Source organism: Callorhinus ursinus, unplaced genomic scaffold (genome assembly GCF_003265705.2).
Source record: "Callorhinus ursinus isolate GAN/ISIS: 27379988/994484 unplaced genomic scaffold, GSC_fseal_2.0 scaffold48, whole genome shotgun sequence".
Classification (NCBI taxonomy): Eukaryota; Metazoa; Chordata; class Mammalia; order Carnivora; family Otariidae; genus Callorhinus; species Callorhinus ursinus.
Window position 1 is genome coordinate 5,084,382 of NW_027397110.1, and position 17,500 is coordinate 5,101,881.

Consider the following 17,500-nt stretch of genomic DNA (forward strand, 5'->3'; position numbering starts at 1 on the left):
TGCAAAGGAAGGTTGTCAGCCTTCACGGGTCTGCCCATAAAGCCTCTCCTGACTTCCCAGCTCCCACCTCCAAGGAAAGAGGCCTCTGGGCACTCTGCACCCTAGAGCAGAGTGAGGTGAGTCCAGGAGGATCTATTCCATGAGTCTGCCCCTTACTCAGTCTGGAAGTGGTACAGGGAGGTCCTGAGCCTGAGTGCAATTCTGGCTGACCCCCCCCCCCCGCAACACGCACACACCTGTTTCCCTTGCCTTCCACTCCCCATTGCACTCCCTCTAAAAATATATATATACAGTGTGTGATCTACCAATCCATGTTTCAGGCTGTTAATATATTATTTTATTAATTTATTATTTTAAAAATACATAGCAATGCGTTGGGAGTGTTTTTAAATGTTTGCATAAATGGCGCCAGGCAATAAACCTCATTCTTCTTCTGCTCATCACACACAGGTGAGGCTCTCTGACCTTCCATGAACTGTCCCATTGTGGTTATTCATCCATTCCCTGGGGAGGTGGTAGTGGTGAGGAGAGTCACCTATGACCTCCCTCTTCCTCCTCTGCAACATCCTTGTGGACACCTCAGATGATTTGTGTGGGGTACTTAATTTCACCCGTTGCCTGCTTGACCTCCAGAACCACTGCCCCAGTTTTAAGGGTGTGGGCAGGTTTTCTTGGAGGTCTTTCCTGGCCATACGGGTGTCTAAGCCTCTCCAGGGGCTCAATGTCCCTAAAGGAACATAGGCACAGCGGTCCTGACCCACACAGCGTTGTGAGGGTGACTGCAAAGAGCACTTAGCACAGTGCCTGTGCCTGCTGTCCCGGCTGTCACCCCAACCCCCAGGACTGGCCAGTCGATGGTGCGTCTGCCCCAGAGGAGTAGCGATCAGAGCAGAAAAGGCTCTGTAGGTCCTCGCATCCAAGGGCCTCAGAGAATGCGGGCAAACTGCAGCCCAGAAAGAGTAAGGAGTTTGGGCCAAGTACATGGCTCGTGGCAGCTGACTCTGGCTGTCCTTGGTACCTGAACCAGCACAGCTGCAGAATGAAGTCCGGCTTGACCCCAAAAGGCCAGGTGTTGTGCCAGGTGTCTGCCACTTCCTGGCTAGCACTTTCCTTCACCGCCCCGCAGTTCCCCCATCTGTAAAATGAAGGCGGGAATAATGCTTCTGCTACCACCGATCAGGCGGAGAGCCGGTGCCGCTCCCCTGCGGCGGGTCACCCCGCAGTCGCGGCCGGTGACCCACCCCCCAGCAGGCGTGCGGGGGCGACGCCAGGGTACACCCCCCCCTTAGAGAGCTGGCACACCGCGGGGCGTCGCTGCCCGGGGACCTCATTGGCTGCGGTGGCGGGTGACGCAGCGCAGGGCGGGGCCGGGTTCCCGCCCGACCCTTTCGTCCTGGGCCGCCCGTCCAGCTCCCTCCTCCAGCGCCCACTGCCAGGGAGCCGCGCTCCATCCCGGCAGGCTCCACCGCCATGCGCAGCTACGAGGACGAGGGCAGCTGGAGCCTGTCCTTCTCAGGCGCCGGCTTCCTGGGGCTCTACCATGTGGGCGTGACCCGCTGCCTCAGCGAGCGCGCCCCGCACCTCCTCCAGGGCGCCCGCCGCTTCTACGGCTCCTCGTCAGGGGCGCTCAACGCCGTCTGCCTCATCGCGGGCAAGTCCGTCGGTGCGTGGGGGACGGCGCGGGCTGGGGGGCCTTGCGGGGGGACGCGGGCTCCACGCGGGAGGTAGGGCGCGGAGAGGGGCGTGCCGGCGCTCTGCCCTGTGCCCTTTACATCCAGCAGGATCCCATGGGACCCTCATAAGAACCCTGAGGAGTATGGTTACCCTCGTTTCGTTTCGCAGAGGACTGATCAGAGCTGGGGAGACTGTTCCCAAGATCAAACGGTGGACAGAGCATTTGAACGTAGGGCTGGGGACAGATATTCTGAGCTGGAGAGGGGAAGACGGTCCCCCCCCGGGGGAGGTCAAGTCTGTTGGACAGATGTGGGCAGGCCCCCTGGGTGACTGAGGACCCTCTCCTCTCCCCATGCGCACAGATTTCTGCTGCTCCCATCTCCTGGGCATGGTCAAGCAGGTGGAGCAGCTGAGCCTGGGCATCTTCCACCCTGCCTTCGCACCCATTGAGCACATCAGGCAGCAGCTGCAGGACAGCCTGCCCTCCAACATTCATATCCTGGCCTCCCAGAAGCTGGGCATCTCACTGACCCGGTGGCCCGATGGCCACAACGTCATAGTCACCAACTTCACAACCCGCGATGAAGTCATCCAGGTGAGCATGTGGTGGGACCCAGGGCCTAGAGGCAGGTGAGTGGGCTCCATCTCTACGGTGACTTCCGGGTGCTTCCCAGAGGCAGACACTCCTTTCAGGGAGTTGGGGGGGGGGTGTCACTTGAGGCTTGGGTTTGTTTACAAATGGGAGAGTCGCGGTACAGAGGGGCCAGAAGGTGATGACAGAGACTCCCGTCTTGCTTTGGGAAGACCCCTCGGCTGGACACAGAAGGGAATGGCTGGGGAGGGGGCAAAGTCCAGCTTCTGTACTCAGGGCCCCTGCTTTTCCAGAGAGGCGCCTGCCCACAATGGATTAGGAAACGATCCAGTATTGTTATAAAACAGGAGGTCGTGACAGAGAGCCACACGGTCAGGGAGGGAGGTCCGGAGCCCTGCTACCCATCCTTATCAGGGTCTGTGCCTTCCACTCAAGACTGGGGTCCGTGATGCAGAATCTGCTTCATCTTGCTGACCCCAGCACCCAGTGTGGGGACTATCGCTGGGTCTGTGATGATCGGGATTCTCAGTGTGTGCAGGAGAGGAGCCAGTCCCTTCATGCAAGCTGATGTCTGTGGGCTCTCGGGGAAGCCGGTTGGGGACCCTCAAGGTTATCCCAGCATCTTTGCCTGTATGGCACATAGCACAGGGCCTGGCACATAATAGGTGCTCAGTAGACATTAGCTGCTGTCACTGTTATCATTAATCTGTGGGAATGAGGCTCCCACTTGCATCTCCAACTGGTTAGAGCCAGGATGAGTTTCGCATCTCCCAGAGAGGGTTGGAGGGATATTTCCAAGTAGACTGCAAGTCAAGGTTCTATGCTCCATGAGTTTGGTAAGCCCTTGGTCAGTGGTTCTCAACCAGGGGTGATTTTTCCCCCTGGGGACATTTGGCAACATTGGAGGCATTTTTGGTTGTCACATTTCTGTGTGTGTGTGTGTGTGCGTGCATGTGTGCACAAAGTACTGATACCTAGTGGGTAGAGGCCAAAGATGCTGCTAAGTATCCCACCATGTACAGGACAGCTGCCTCCCACACCATCCCTCACTTCCAAGACAGAACTCTCGAGCCCCAAATGTTAATATGTTAAGCATCTTTTTCATTGCTGGACTTGTCAGAGACTCTATGGGGAAGAGTGGACAGTGTTTTCCAAATGGATAAAGAAATCAGGGTTTCCTTTTTTTTTTTTAAGATTTTATTTATTTTGTGAGAAAGAGAGAGCGCGCACGAGCAAGGAGGGGAGGGGCAGAGGGAGAAGCAGACTCCCCGCTGAGCAGGGAGCCCGATGCGGGACTCGATCCCAGGACCCTGGGATCACGACCTGAGCCGAAGGCAGACACTTCACCGGCTGAGCCACCCAGTCCTCCCGAAGTCAGGGTTTCTTGTTTGAGATGCATCTGGTTGGATCACTGTCCAGGGAACACACTTTGGGAGACATACCTAGATTGTTGGTGAAGAATTCCTGGGTGATGGAGAAATGGTCCTTGGTGCCTCCGTTTGCCCTTGGCGGGGGGGGGGGGGGGGACGACCCAGCAGCAGTCTCAAGTGAGCAAGGACCCATCAGCGGGAATTGGAGGGCGGCTGTCATAACAGGCCTATGTTCAAATACCTTCTTAACCTTGAGAATTTGGCTGGGACATGACCACTTCTCTGGGCCTCGTTTCCCTTCCCTGAACACAAGACTAATGCCAACAAACTTCACAGGCAGCTCTGGGGTTAGACACCATGCCCGGAGTAGGTTCTGGACACCAGGAGCGTGAATAATGGTGTTTCCGCTGACTTGTTTTCCCAGGCTCTGGTCTGCACCCTATACTTTCCTTTCTACTGTGGGACAATTCCCCCCGAATTCAGAGGGGAGGTAAGTGCACTTTGGGGGTTTGATGACTGAATCCCTGCCCCGTGCTCTGGGGACCCAGTGTACCTTCTGCTGAAAGGCGTGTGGGTGGAGGGAACTGTGCTCCCTGAGCTCCTACTGTGTGCCAGGGCCCTCCCTCTGCTCTTGGGGGGGTGGTGTTCAGAGCGTCCTGGGCTAGATGGTCCTAGGGGCTCAGGGGCAGCCAGAGGTCACCGGCTGCAGCCCACTTCCAGCCGGTGGCCCCATGGCAGTGCGGGGAGAGGATAGGGCATCCTGAGCAGGCAGCCCACCTGAATTGCAGCGCTATATTGACGGGGCTCTGAGCAACAACCTGCCCTTTGCGGACTCCTCCTCCACCATCACTGTGTCCCCTTTCCACGGGACAGTGGACATCTGCCCCCAGAGCACCTCGGCCAGCATGCATGAGCTGAATGCCTTCAATGCCAGTTTCCAGATCTCCAAGAAGAACGTTTTCCTGGGGTTCGTCTGCCTCATAGCCCCCAGCCCTGAGGTAGGTCTGGCCCTGGTGCCCACCTTGAAGGTGTTAGAGGCTTGGCCACGATCCAGGGTCCTGTGAGTCAGGCTATGTCCCCACACCTTCCCTCCACCTCAGGGCAGTTAGGACACATGTTCTGAATCATACAGCCACGTTCTTGAACCGACAACATGGGGCTCAAGTTGTGTCCTTACTATTCTTCCCCTGCCTGCATGAATGTTGAGTTAGGACTGGCCCCACATCAAGGCATGCTAGCACCAACTCCGCTGAGCTGGGGTGTGAGCCGGGCCTCTGCTGGTATTCCTCAGGGTCAGCCCCTGTGAGAAGGTGCCAGTACCATCTCTGTTTCTCGAGGGAGGACACCAAGGCTCAGAAAGGTTAAGCAACTTGTTCAAAGTCACACAGCCTGGAAGCAGCAAAGCCAGACTTCAAATCCTCAGCTAGCCTAGACCCATGCTCTCAACCACTGCCCTAGACTGTGGCCAAATTTACCATCCCCATGGAGGCGAGGCATAAGGACAGACAAAAAGGGACCATAGACCTAGATTTCTTGTTTTAGTCCCTTGGTATTTCTGGAAAACGAGTACTTTGACAACAAATAGTTTATCACCATAACCTGCTCCTCTACCCCAGCCGTGCCCTGGCCCCTCCCTATTCCTTCATTCGTTCCGTGGTTCTGTAGTGTTTTGTCTTTTTACTTTAAGTAAATTCTACGCCACACATGGGGCTCAAACTCATGACCCCAAGATCAAGAGTCCCCTGCTCTACCAACTGAACCAGCCAAGCACCTCAGTTCCGTAGTATTTTATAATCTATGAAACAAGATCATGTTCATTTCCTTTGGTCTTCCCTATACCTGTGTGGCGGACGGAAAATCTCCGCGCCATCTTAGAGACTAGGAAGCTGTCGCTCTCAAGGTGGCGTGGCCATCCTGAGGCCACACGGCAAGGGAAGGCAGAGCTGCCTTCTGGACCTGCAGGTGCCTTTTCCCCACTAGGGGAGCTCTGATTGAGACAGGCGGGTGTGGGCCCCCAATTTCCTCTGCTATCTCAGGCTGGTTCTGGAAATGAACATCAAAGGGCGAAGGCCACCACCATGCATTGACCCACGGGAACCAGGCCGTCCCCGGGCGTCCTGGGCCAGGCCTGCTTATCCTACTTTCCAGAGGAGAGAACTGAGACCGGAGAGCGGAGTGTCTGGAGCGAGAGTGGCCACCAAGGAGTCTTAGAGGGGGGAGCTCGTCCTGCCTGCAGTCCCGTGGCCCTCCCCGCCCCGCACTGGGGTCCTGGAGCCCTGCTGAGGGGGTTCTTAGGGAGCGCGGGCTGGGCGGGGATTGCTTCCTGTGGAAGACAGGTCTCTGGCCTGTGACCACAGCTCGAGGGGCAGGTCCAGGCCTTCCCCATCCTACTCTGACCTGTGTTTTGGCAGGTAGTAGCAGACAGCTGCAGACAAGGCTACCTGGACGCCCTCAAGTTTCTGGAGAGACGTGGTAGGTGGCAGCCCTCATAGTCGCCGCGCCTCCAAGTAGATGCTGCTTTCCGGGTGTCTGCGTGTGTAGGGACCTCAGCTCGCTCATTCTCTCCGTCAGCCTCTGCTCTATGCTTGGCCTCAGCTGGAGGCTGGAGACCCAGAGAGGATCACCCGTGCGTCCTGCTCTTGAGCTGCTCTTAGACTGGTGTGGGGAGACCTCTCCCCATGGAGATGGAGGGGATGCTCAGAGGGGGCACCTGACCCAGCCTGGCAGGTGGGCAAGGAGGCCTTCCTGGAGGCGGCAACAGATAAGCTGGGCTTTGACTAGTTATGAAGACTATGGAAAGGAAGGGGGCATTGCAAGCAGAGGGAAGATGGGTGAGAAGGAGCAGAGCCAAGCACCTTTGGGGCACATGACTCAGTGTGGCCTCAGGAGGGTGCGCGCGCGCGCGCGTGAGCTCCTCGGACGGTGGGCTGCAGAGGTCTTCTCAGCTGGAGAGTTTGGACGTCCTCCAGTGCTCTTCGCATGGTAGGGCTGAGATTTGAACCCAGGCCGTCTGGCTCCAGAACCATGTTGTTTACCCCAAACACAGAGCAGCAGGAAGAGTTTGCTGAGCGCTTAACACGTGCCCAGATCTGGGCTTGAGCTTTAGATGTTTGTCTTGGTTAATTCCCAGAACAACCACATGAAGCAGATTGTCGTTTTCTCCTTTCTCAAAGAGGGAAACCGAGGCACGGGGCAGTTAGATCACCTAGTGAACAGGTGTTGACCTCAGGGTTTGAACCTTGGACTGTATCTTCAGGGTCTGGGCTCTGATGCGCCGCTAGAAAGTGCACAGGAGATGGGGAGCAGAGAAGGGTCAGGGGAGAGCAGGAAGAGGTCATTCAGGGGGAGCCGTGGGTACATCCTGCAGCAAGCACGTCCCCAGAACTGGGTTTGGGGATCGAGGGGGATGGGTGGCATGGAGAGCCAGGGGGTGTCACCACCACCAGGGGGCTCCGGACGTGCTGACCAGTCATATCTCTCTCTCCACTGACCCAGGACTTACCAAGGAACCAATGCTTTGGATGCTGGTGTCGAAGGAGCCCCCAGCCCCAGCCGATGGGAACCAGGATGCCGGCCATGACAGAGGCCAGAAGGGGGGCCTGTCTCTCAACTGGGCGGTGCCCAATGTGCTGGTCAAGGATGTGCCTGACTTTGAGCGGCTCTCACCGGAGCTGGAGGCCGGTACTGCCTTTGCTTTCATGAACTTGCTCACCTACCCCATGCCCTGCACACAGGGGCCTGGGCGGGGAGCAGAGACCCTGCCCAGCTGGTGCTCAGGGGCCGGGAGAGGATAGGACTCCCTTTATTGAGCACCTACTGAGTGCCAAGTGTGGTGCTAGGGCCTTTCTACCTGCTGTGGCATTCACTCCGCACCACAACCGTGGGCCTACGTGTTTTCCTTACCCCATTTCACTGACGACGAAACTGAAGCTCAGAGAGGCAGCTGGGAGATTCAAACCCAAATCTATGCCTCAGAAAGCCAGGTCTTTGCCCACGGCCCAGGGAAGGGCAGGAAGTACATAGGGACGTGAGAGAGGCACACCCAGAAGGTTCTGGACTCTCCACGTGGACATGGACTCATTTCACTCTCCCACCAGTACTCTGAGGACGGCACTGGATTGTCCCCATTATAGGGATGAGGAAACCATAGCACAGAGAGGTTAAGTGACTTGTCCAAAGTCACACAGCTAACAAATAGCCCAAGCAGGAGTTCCGCTCTGAGCCATTTGGTCTGCTCTCCTGCTTAGTGACCCCGAAGTCACAACTGCAGTGGCAGAAGGGTCTGGGCGTGTGTCATGGTGACGGGGACGTGGGTTTGAACAGCATCGAAGTGAGACCAGAGAGGAGGAGTCGGCCAGGCAGAAGGTGCAGCGTGTGCAAATGTCCTGGGTTTGGTGGGGGCAGTGTCGTGGGTGAGGGGCAGGGTCGCAGAGGCTGGGAGGGTCAGGCAGGTGGCTTTGAAAGCAGCAGGAGAGGGATGGGGAGCCACCGGGGGGGGCGGCTCACTAGGCGCAACCCCTCCTTTTCAGGGTTCACTACTGCTCTGAAGGGTAGGTCCGGCGTTTACCGCACCTAGCTGGGAGGGGACCGGCTGGGCGGGGGGCGGGGGGAGACTGGGAGGAGAGCTGATGGTGGTTGAGGTTAGAGCAAGGACAGTGTGGGTGGGCGAAGGGGACAGGGAGGGCACCTCTTTCCGTGCCAGAGACCATACAGGGCCTGCAGAAATGGGCCTGGATCTGTGGCGAGCCCCTGAGGGCCAAGGCTGGAGCTCGGGAGCCGAGGCGGCGTCCCTACGGCCACATGGCAGCACCGGAGAGCCGTCTCCGTGATGGGGCACAACCGCCAGCATGCCCCGGGACTGGGAGTTAGTTAGCAGACCGGCCCTTACAGACCTCCCTTAATCCTGGCCCACCTGCCTGGGAGGCGGGGCCTGCCAGGAGCCCCACTTTTCAGAGGAGGGAATGTAGGCTCAGGGAAGGGGAGGGACTCAGCCTGGGACCCATGGCAGGGGAACGAGGAGCGGGTCTTCGTGCTGTGTCATCCGTGAACCCTCCAAGCGGCTGTCTCTCCACAGCACTAGCCAGAGTCAAGGTTGGAGGCCGAGCCACGGTCTGAAGACGAGGATTTGGGCTCCGGCTCTGCCCTGGCCAGGATGCCAGTCCTTGGTACCCTGGGCATTTCAGGGGATGGGGGGTGGGGGCTCGGAAAGGGGTTGTTGTCCTTCCCGCAGCTGCTGCTGTTCATAACCCTGATGTGTTGCTGTCATCAAGGGAGGTACGGGGGCGCACATGGCCCATCTTGGGGGGGGTGCGCAAGACTTTGCAGAGCAGCGGGAGACATGGAAAGAGCTCGGGGAACCTGAGTCCTTGGGTCCGTCTTGGGGACCCTGCCACTTCCTGGCCTGGTATTCAGGCAAGTCACTTCCCTACTCTGAACCTCAGTCTCCTCGTCTGTGAAAGGGGCACGCCCTGCCAGTTTGGGGACCATAAGGAGAGAGCACAAGCTGAGTGCCCAGAACTCTGCGGGCTCAAACTAGGGGCTCGGTCAATGCTGTCTCTTTCTCTGCAGCTAGGGGTGGGGGGTGGGCATAGTTTGTGGACTGTGTGAGGTGGGAAGGGGTTCAGCCACCTGCCCTAAGGGTAATGGTGAGGGCCTGGCTGGAGGGGTGGGCGGTCATGCCCCGGTTTCTCTCGTAGCACTGAAGAAAGCATGTGTGCGGGACCCCAGCACCTGGGCGCGCTTCTGCCGGTCGGGCCTTGGGCGGGCACTGACCTACTTGTTGCTGCCCTACACACTACCCTTCGAGTACGTTTACTTCCGGAGCAGAAGGTGAGGCTCAGCCGGGGGTCCTGGGAAGGGCCTGGCTTGCCATCAGGGCTGTGGTGGAGACCAGTGCCCAGGGCAGGAGGGGCAGCCGGCCCGCTGGGTGGGCAGAGCCTGGCTGGCCTCCCCGGGCTGCTTGGTGCTGGTTGCACAACCCAGAGGAGTCTCAGGGGGTCTCCTCTGCAGGATGGGACTGGTGGGGAGATGATGTAGCAGCTGTGACCGACGGATCGGAAATGGGGCCTCCTGGTCAATGCTCTGGCCCCTCGCCTGTCTCTAGGACCTTTGGCCCTTTGCTCTACCTGGTAGAGCCTCAGAGGAAATGTGCTGTTTCTGGAGAAATAACTCTGGGGGCTGGTCTGGTTCTGATTAGCTGTGTGGCCTGGGCTGGGTCTCTTGACCTCTCTGGGCCTCAGCTTCTTTTCTATAAAACAAGGCGCTTCCAGGGCTGACTGGTTGTGGTTAAGCCCTCACTAACCATTCTAACTTTGCTGATTAATGAGTCACTCGGCACTGTTTGTTCATTCACTCCACCAATAGTTATACTGAGGGCCTACCCAGGGGCCAAGCCTTGGCTGGGGATAGGGAGGCAGCCCTGACTCAGACCCAGGCCCTGGCCTTGTGGAACTCACAGCCCACGAACCATCACACATTCACCTGTGCAATCACACCTCTGCCTAGAGATACCCAGAGAGGTCTATACTGGCTGTGATTCCTAAAAGAGGTCTACACTGGCCGTGAACTGAGATAGCTCGCCCTAGGGGCTATCTGGTCAGGGAAGGCTGCCTAAAGAAGGTAACTTTTGAGTTATAATCTGAAGAATGGGTAGGAGTCCACTAGGCAAAGAGGAAGGGAAAAGCATTCCAGAGGGATGGAACGACATGTGCAAAGGTCCTGGGGCAGAAGGCAGAGGAAATAAGATGGTGAGGTGGTGTGGCAGTGGCTGGTGCGGGCTAGACAGGCAGGGCTCTATAGTCACATGAGGAGCATGGTCTTTATCCCAACAGTGGTGGGAAGGCAGCGAAGGGTTTCAGTAGAGAAGTGTCATAGGGAGAGTTCTATTTTTTTTAAATTTTTTATTCCCAAAAAGGTCTATGACAGTGAGCCACAGGTCTCTCTGTTTTGTTCCACGCTGAGTTAATGACTGGATCAGCCCGGCTGCTGTAATTGCCAGTGGCCCAAAGCCAGGAGAGAGCTTTCTGCTAACTCAGATTCTCCTCATGCTGAGCTGTTAGATTGAAACCGCAGATTGAAGTCAAAAAGGATAAGGGCAAAGCCTGAACTTTTCAGCTAAAAAAAAAAAAAAAAAAAAAAAAATCCGTATATGAGCACTGATGGAGAAACCTGTCCAGACCACAGGGAAATTCAGACTTAGCATTTTTTTTTTGTAACCTACATGCTCAACATGTAGGTTGTAATAATAGAGACAGACAGTCCAGAACAAGGGAGGTAATGGTCTAGCTTATGTTTTTGCTTCTCATACTCCACCCTGTGGCCTGTCTGCCTGGTTGAGGTCCTGGTTGAGAGGCTCTGCTGAAGGCAGCATATTGAGGGGAGGCCCTGCTGTGTCCAGTGAGTCTGAGATGGTGCTCAGCCAGGGCCTATCTCTGCTGTAATTGGATGACCTGGTCCTCTGCTGACCCCACAGGACCCAGGTGTGGAGCCACAGGAGGGTTTTGAGCAAGAAAGGGCTGTGATCGGATGTATATTTCAGGCATGTCACCGGCTGCTCAGGGGAGAGTGGATGGAGGGCTGTGGAGTAAGGGGGGCAGGTCTGGGGAAGGGAAGGAGGGACAGAGAGAGGGAGGAGGTTAGGAACTGCAGGCAAGGTGGTGGTCCTCTTTTGGCTGGCGAGGAAGCTGAAGCTCAGAGAGGTTCCCTGACCTGCCCAGGTCACACAGCTGATGAGCAGGGGAGCTGGGCCCAGAGCCCTGCCCTTCCCTGCTGTGGGCTTCACGCTTGTGCCCTGCGGAGTTACAACCAGCTCTGCGGTGGGCTCTTCTCACCTCTGTTCCACTTCCTTCAGGCCTGGTGCCTCAGGTCCTCCAGTGCAGGGACCCCTGGCTCTGCTCTGGGCCCGTGGAGAAGGTGGGCTTGGCCGGGCCACACACTCAGGCTTAGCTGAGTGAAGCATTTGCCGCCCCTTCCTCCAGGTTGGTGGCATGGCTGCCTGATCTGCCAGCTGACTTGTGGTGGATGTGGGGTGTGCTGCAGGGCTTGGCCCTCGAGATCTACTCCAGGTCAAAGGACCAGCTCCCCCGGCTGGTCAGGTGAGGCCGGGGGATGGGCCTGGGGCGGAGCGGGTGTGGCCTCCCCTCGGGAGCAAGGCACCACTGTTTTTCTAGACCCTGGACAGGCCGTCTACGCCATCCGTGTCCTTTTCTCCAGCCTCCCCATGCAGCCTCTGGCATAGCTTTGGTCACTGCTGTGGGCCAGACCGGTGCTGGGCCTGGATGCTGGAGCTGGCCTCTCACATGGGTCAGTCTGCAAGACCGGCTCCCAGAGGACAAGTGCATCTCCCTGCTCAGCCAGATCCCCATGGGCCCTTCCAACAGCCTTCCAGAGGTCCCTCCCTGTGCTCTGTGGGGCCTGGGCTGGGGCTGCCTATCTCTCCTCCACCTGGCTAGAGACCGTGGCGTCCTTCCAAGCCACTTGATGGCCAACCCTGGAACCTTCCTGCCCATCTCCGCGTGGCCAGTGTAAGGGTCTCAGGGCTTTCCTCCTGGCGGGATCCGGGAGAAGAGTGACCCAGGGCTTACCGAATGCGAGGGCTGCCCCCACAGGGCTTCACCCTGCCCTTTGCCCGTCCCCGGGCTCTAAAACCTTTCACTCACTGGCTTTTCCTTCCTCCGCAGCCTGCCCACTACCAGCCTGCTCCAGCCTGGGGCGTCTCTTCTTGTGGACCTGGCCAAGGAGCCCAGACCTCCCCATCAGGCCTGAGGGGCACAGAGCAGGGCCAGCCCAAACTGGCCTCCCCTGGTCCTTGTCTTAGCCCTCATCCTGTGCCCAGATCTGGCCCCAGTCCTCGAGTCCTGACTAGTCTTCCGGAGCTCAGAGCCCAGTGTGGAGCTGTCTGCTGAGCAGCCTCCCTTTCCCCGCAGACTCTTGTCCCTGACTGTGGGACCGTGTGGCCCCCAGGAGCCAGAAGAGGCCCCACCAGCCCCTCTGGAGCCCCTGTTCCTTGGAGCCAGCTCCTGGGGGCCCGACGATTTCTTTTTGGGAGAGGCCCAACCTGTTGGTATGTCCCTTGGTCGCTGTGTCCAGGTCACCCTGTCATCAGAGGGAAAAAGTAAGGTAGGAGCTGAGACATACATCTTGGTTCTTGAATTTCCATGTTGGGGGCTCGGGGGCAGCATCTGCCGAGAAGCAGGGTTCCAGTGCTTTTGCCGAGATGTTTGCAGAGCACTTTACAGAAGACAGAGAAAGTGTCAGTGATTGGAAGGCAAATGGAAATGATGGGTTGGGGTGTGCCTCCCCTCACATCCTTTCTCTGACTTACTTTGTCCTGCACTCGCTGCAGGGTGACCCTCATGGTCTGCCTCATTCCTGCAACCTTGATCTCTGACTTCCTACTGGGTACATCCAGCGGGGAGCCCCCAGCAGGAGATCGATGGTGGGAGGAGAGAAGGGGATCAAAATCTTCTCAGAATTCTGCCCACATGTGTCCCATTGGACTGTCCAAGGGCCCCTGGCTGCCAGCACCATAGCACTACCCCCTTATTCCTTAGTCGTACCTGCACACAGCCCATTCCCAGGCCCCTTTCTTTCTCAGGCAGAGAGGAGACCGGGACACCAGCCCCCCCCCCAGCCTCTCCTGGGAGCGGATCCCCTTCCTGTCCTCAGAGCAGAACCCACACTGTGTCTTGGCCAGGCCCTTAGGAGGCACTCAGCCCGAGCAGGGATGGGGAGGGTGGGGAACTGGAGGCACGCACAAGGGAAAAAGGGAGCAAAGGAATAAATCCGAACAAAAGAGATAATGAGTCATTCATTCGTTCGTTCGTTCATCCATTCATTCATTCGATTTTTGCTTAATGCCTTGTAGGCTCTGGGGTCACAACAGTGAACAAGGCTTACATTCTGGTGTGGGTTGCGGTGGGGGAGCAGATGCTAAACAGCCAACTGGGAACTGAAAATAAGATCATCTGAGGAGCAGCAGTGCCGTGAGGAGAGCAAAAGACGGTGGACACGATGGCGGTCGGGTGGGGTGGGAGCGACCCTGGATCAGTGGTCCAGGAAGGCCCCCTTCTGGAAGATGATGTCGGGGGTGAGGCCTCAGGTGAGAGGCAAAGAGCTGGGGGAAGAGTTTTGCAAGCAGAGGGAATAGCAGGTGCAAAGGCCCTGAGATAGGAATGCAGTCGATGTATTTAAGAAACAAGGTAGCCAGTGTGGCCGGAGCCTTGTGAGCGATGGGGCAGGTGGAGGGCAGGCAGAGGCTGGGTCACAGAGGCCACTGTTACAGTGATCAGGACGTTGGATTTGGGCAGTCATTTGAGGGTTGGGAGCAGGGAAGCAAAAAGGTGAGTGCAGAGTGGGTGAGTGGAGCATAGGAGGGCTGGGGTGGGGGTGGGAGGTTGAAAGGGAGAGAAGAGGCAGAGAGAGGGAGGACTTGCAGGAGGGTCCACCTCCCTGCTCATCTCTAGGATCTAGGGTCCACTGGGGCTGAGCTCACTTCTGTCCCCTCTTGCTGTCATGAAGGGGGCTGTTCTACCTTGAGTCAGGTGATGTCCAAGCCCCAAGGATTCTCTCCACCCAGAGCTGGGATGCCCTGTCCCGTTGCCAGGTGATGGGTTTGGGATTTCCTCTGCCTGTGGAAAGGGGAGGACTGGTCACCTGGGTCTCCAGGTTGAGGATCTAGATGCTCAGGAGGCCTCTGAGAATATTCTTGTTCCCCTGTCCTTTGTCCCCTATCAAGGACATGGACCTCTATTTCCAGGGGCAAACAGACCTCCCTTTATCACCTCCCCTCTCATTGGTTCTTTGGGACTTGCCCTAGGGCCATCTTTGCCCCCATTGCTTTATTTTGTGTCTTAGATGGAGAAGGATATTTGGCCACTGCCACCTTCCTCTTCATCATTCTCCTTCTCTGAAGCAGCATGTCACTAAATGTTTCTAGCTTACTTGGTTGAATATCTCAGTTGCATTCAAACCCAGGTCAGGCCGTGGTTCCATTCTGTCTGAACGCTAGAATGCTGGTTGGAAATACTGAGGAGTCTTCTGCAGGGATTCTGATGTAATTGATTTTGATCTAGACATCTGTCTGGGCAGGAGTGTGGTTGGAGCCTGTAGTTCCTGGGCACTGGTGTCCTCAGGGGCCACTATGTGAGTGTGACTACCTGCCGGAGCCAGCAGTCTGTGCCTCAGGCTCGCTTAATGTCATCTGTGCCAAGCAGGCTGGTATGTGCTAAACTGAGGCTGGGATCACGTGATGCTAGTGGGGTGATCTCTGCCCCAGCACTAAGTTCTGGCTACACTGGGCATCTCCAGGAAGATAGCTCAACCCCTCTGAACTTTGAATGCCACCCTTAAATCCAGTCTTGTAAACTAACCAAGTATTTAGTGATGTTAAGGAACATTCATTCCTTTTTAGCTGTGTTAATATATTGGGAACATGTGTTTCGAAGAGTTTTTACCTTTTAGAGATCTGTAGTGAAATATTTGTGAATGAAATAATACGTGAGATTGGCTTCAAAATAATCTGGGTGGGGAGGGGTGACTGAGAGCTGATGAAACGTGGATTGATAACAGCTGACACTGAGTGATGAGTTCACAGAAGTTCACTTAACCCTTTTCTCTAGTTTTGTGTATGTTTGAGATTTCCATAATAAACAAGTACTTAACCTTAAAAATTGGATAGCACATGCAAATGGAAAACATACATCAAAACAGAACAGAAAACAAGCAAAATCAGGGCCATGGAGAGTCGTGGCTATCCTAATCCCGGAACCCAGATCCCAGATCCCAGATCCCAGATCCCAGATCAGGAGGGCAGCAGGATCTGGTGAACCGTGCGCATTCAGCACCTCGGACAGCAACCTCCTCCCTCCGCCTCAGCAGCCTTAGCCATCTGGGGCAGAGAACTTCTGCATCCACCTTTGTTAGGAGGGGTCTGTTCAGGACGAAAGGCTATCCAGCCTCTTCCACACCTCCAGAGATGGGGCCTTCACTACCCATGGGGTAGACCAGGCCTTGGTGGACAGTTTGGGCTCCCAAGAAATTTCTGTTTGCTGCTCCTTAAGGATACTTTTGTCAAAAATCAATTGATCATCTCTGTGTGTGTCTGTTTCTGGGCTTTCTAACCTGTTCCATTTATCTATATGTCTGTCCTTATGCCAATCCCATCCTGTTTTGATTTATAGCCTTAAGATAAATAGCTTTGTAGTAAGTCCTGAAATCAGGCGGTATGAGCCTTCCAACTTCGCTATTCATTTTCAAAATTGTTTTGAGTATTCTTGGTTCTTTGTTTTCCCATATAGACTTTAGAACAAGAGATCCCATTGGAATTTTGCCTGGGACTGTACAGACTCTAGAGATGAATCTGAGGAGAATGCGCGTCTTAACAACGTCGAGACTCCCAATCCATGAACAGGGTATATGTCTCCATTTCTTTAGGTTCTCTTTAATTTCTCTCATCAGTGTTTTGTAGCTTCTGTTATGCAAATTTTGCACATATTTTCTTAGCTGTATTCCTAAGTCATTTAATATTTTCTGATGTTATTGCAAATGATATTTTTAAAATTTCAATTTGTAATTGTTTGTTGGTAGTATGTAGAAATGGCATTGATTTTTGCTTTCTGACCTCGTATCCTGTGATCGCGATAAACTCGTTAATTCTAGTAGCTTTTTAGGTAGAATCCTCAGGGTTATCTATTTTAAAGGTTTTTCTTCAGAGTTTTATTCTTAAAAAACCTGAACCTATAGAAAAGTTTCAAATAATACAACTGAAGTAGGTAGAATAACACACTCCTCTCCCCACTGTGTCTGCACCCTAATCCTCAGAACCTATGAATATGTTATGCTACACGTTAGAGGGAATTAAGGTTGCAGATGGAATTACAGTTGCTGGTTGGCTGACCTTAATATAGATTATCCTGGATTGTTGGGTAGGTCTAATGTAGTTACACGAGTCCTTAAAAGTGGAAGAAGGATGAAAAAGAAGAGTCGATGTCAGGGTACTATAATGTGAGCAAGACTGGACCTACCATTGCTGGCTTTAAAAATGGAGAAAGGGGCCACAAGCCAAGGAGTGCGGCGGCCTCTAGAGGCTAGAAAAGGCAAGACAATGAATCCATCCCTAGAGTCTCCAGAAAGAAGCGCAGCTTTGGGGACTCCTTGATTTTAGCATATGACACCCTTATTAGATGTCTGGCCTATAGAACTCTAAGATAATAAACTTTTGTCTTAAGTCACTGAGGTTGTAGTAACCCTTTACAGCAGTAATAGAAAACTAACGAAATAATGAACATATACCATCACCAACATACACACACACAATATGCATGTGCACTTTTTTTATTCCTATGTAGTAAGTATCTTCATTGTATATCACAATTTATCCAGTCTATCACTGATGGAAATTTGAGCTGGTTCCTATTTTTTAAAAGATTTTGTCAGAGAGAGAGAGAGAGAGAACAAGCAGGGGGAGCGGTTGGCAGAGGGTCTGTCTGTGCAGTGAGACCGATGTGGGGCTCGATCCCAGGACCCTGGGATCATGACCCGAGCCAAACGCAGACACTTAACCAACTGAGCCACCCAGGTGTCCGGAGCTGTTTCCTATTTTTGTCTAATATGTACAAAGTTTTCCTAATTTGGCCTTTCAGCTAGCCTCTGTCCTTTTGACTTATCCCATCATTTTTTTTTAAGATTTTATTTATTTGCAAGAGAGAGAATGAGGGCCAGAGAGCACGAGAGGGAGGAGGGTCAGAGAGAGAAGCAGACTCCCCGCTGAGCAGGGAGCCCGATGTGGGACTCGATCCCGGGACTCCAGGATCATGACCTGAGCCGAAGGCAGTTGCTTAACCAACCGAGCCACCCAGGCGCCCTA

The 17,500-nt window shown here is 55.0% G+C and overlaps 1 protein-coding gene across 1 annotated transcript; it reads left to right on the plus strand.

Moving 5' to 3' along the window:
- The first annotated feature begins 1,470 nt into the window (after window positions 1-1,470).
- On the plus strand, window positions 1,471-13,367 carry PNPLA5 (patatin like domain 5, triacylglycerol lipase). Its single transcript, XM_025881548.2, has 9 exons — window positions 1,471-1,663; window positions 2,037-2,269; window positions 4,061-4,126; window positions 4,425-4,634; window positions 6,048-6,108; window positions 7,132-7,317; window positions 9,333-9,465; window positions 11,613-11,729; window positions 12,315-13,367. The coding sequence occupies exons 1-9, from the start codon at window positions 1,471-1,473 to the stop codon at window positions 12,397-12,399; spliced, it is 1,284 nt and encodes a 427-aa protein (XP_025737333.1). The 3' UTR covers window positions 12,400-13,367.
- Window positions 13,368-17,500: the final 4,133 nt, after the last annotated feature.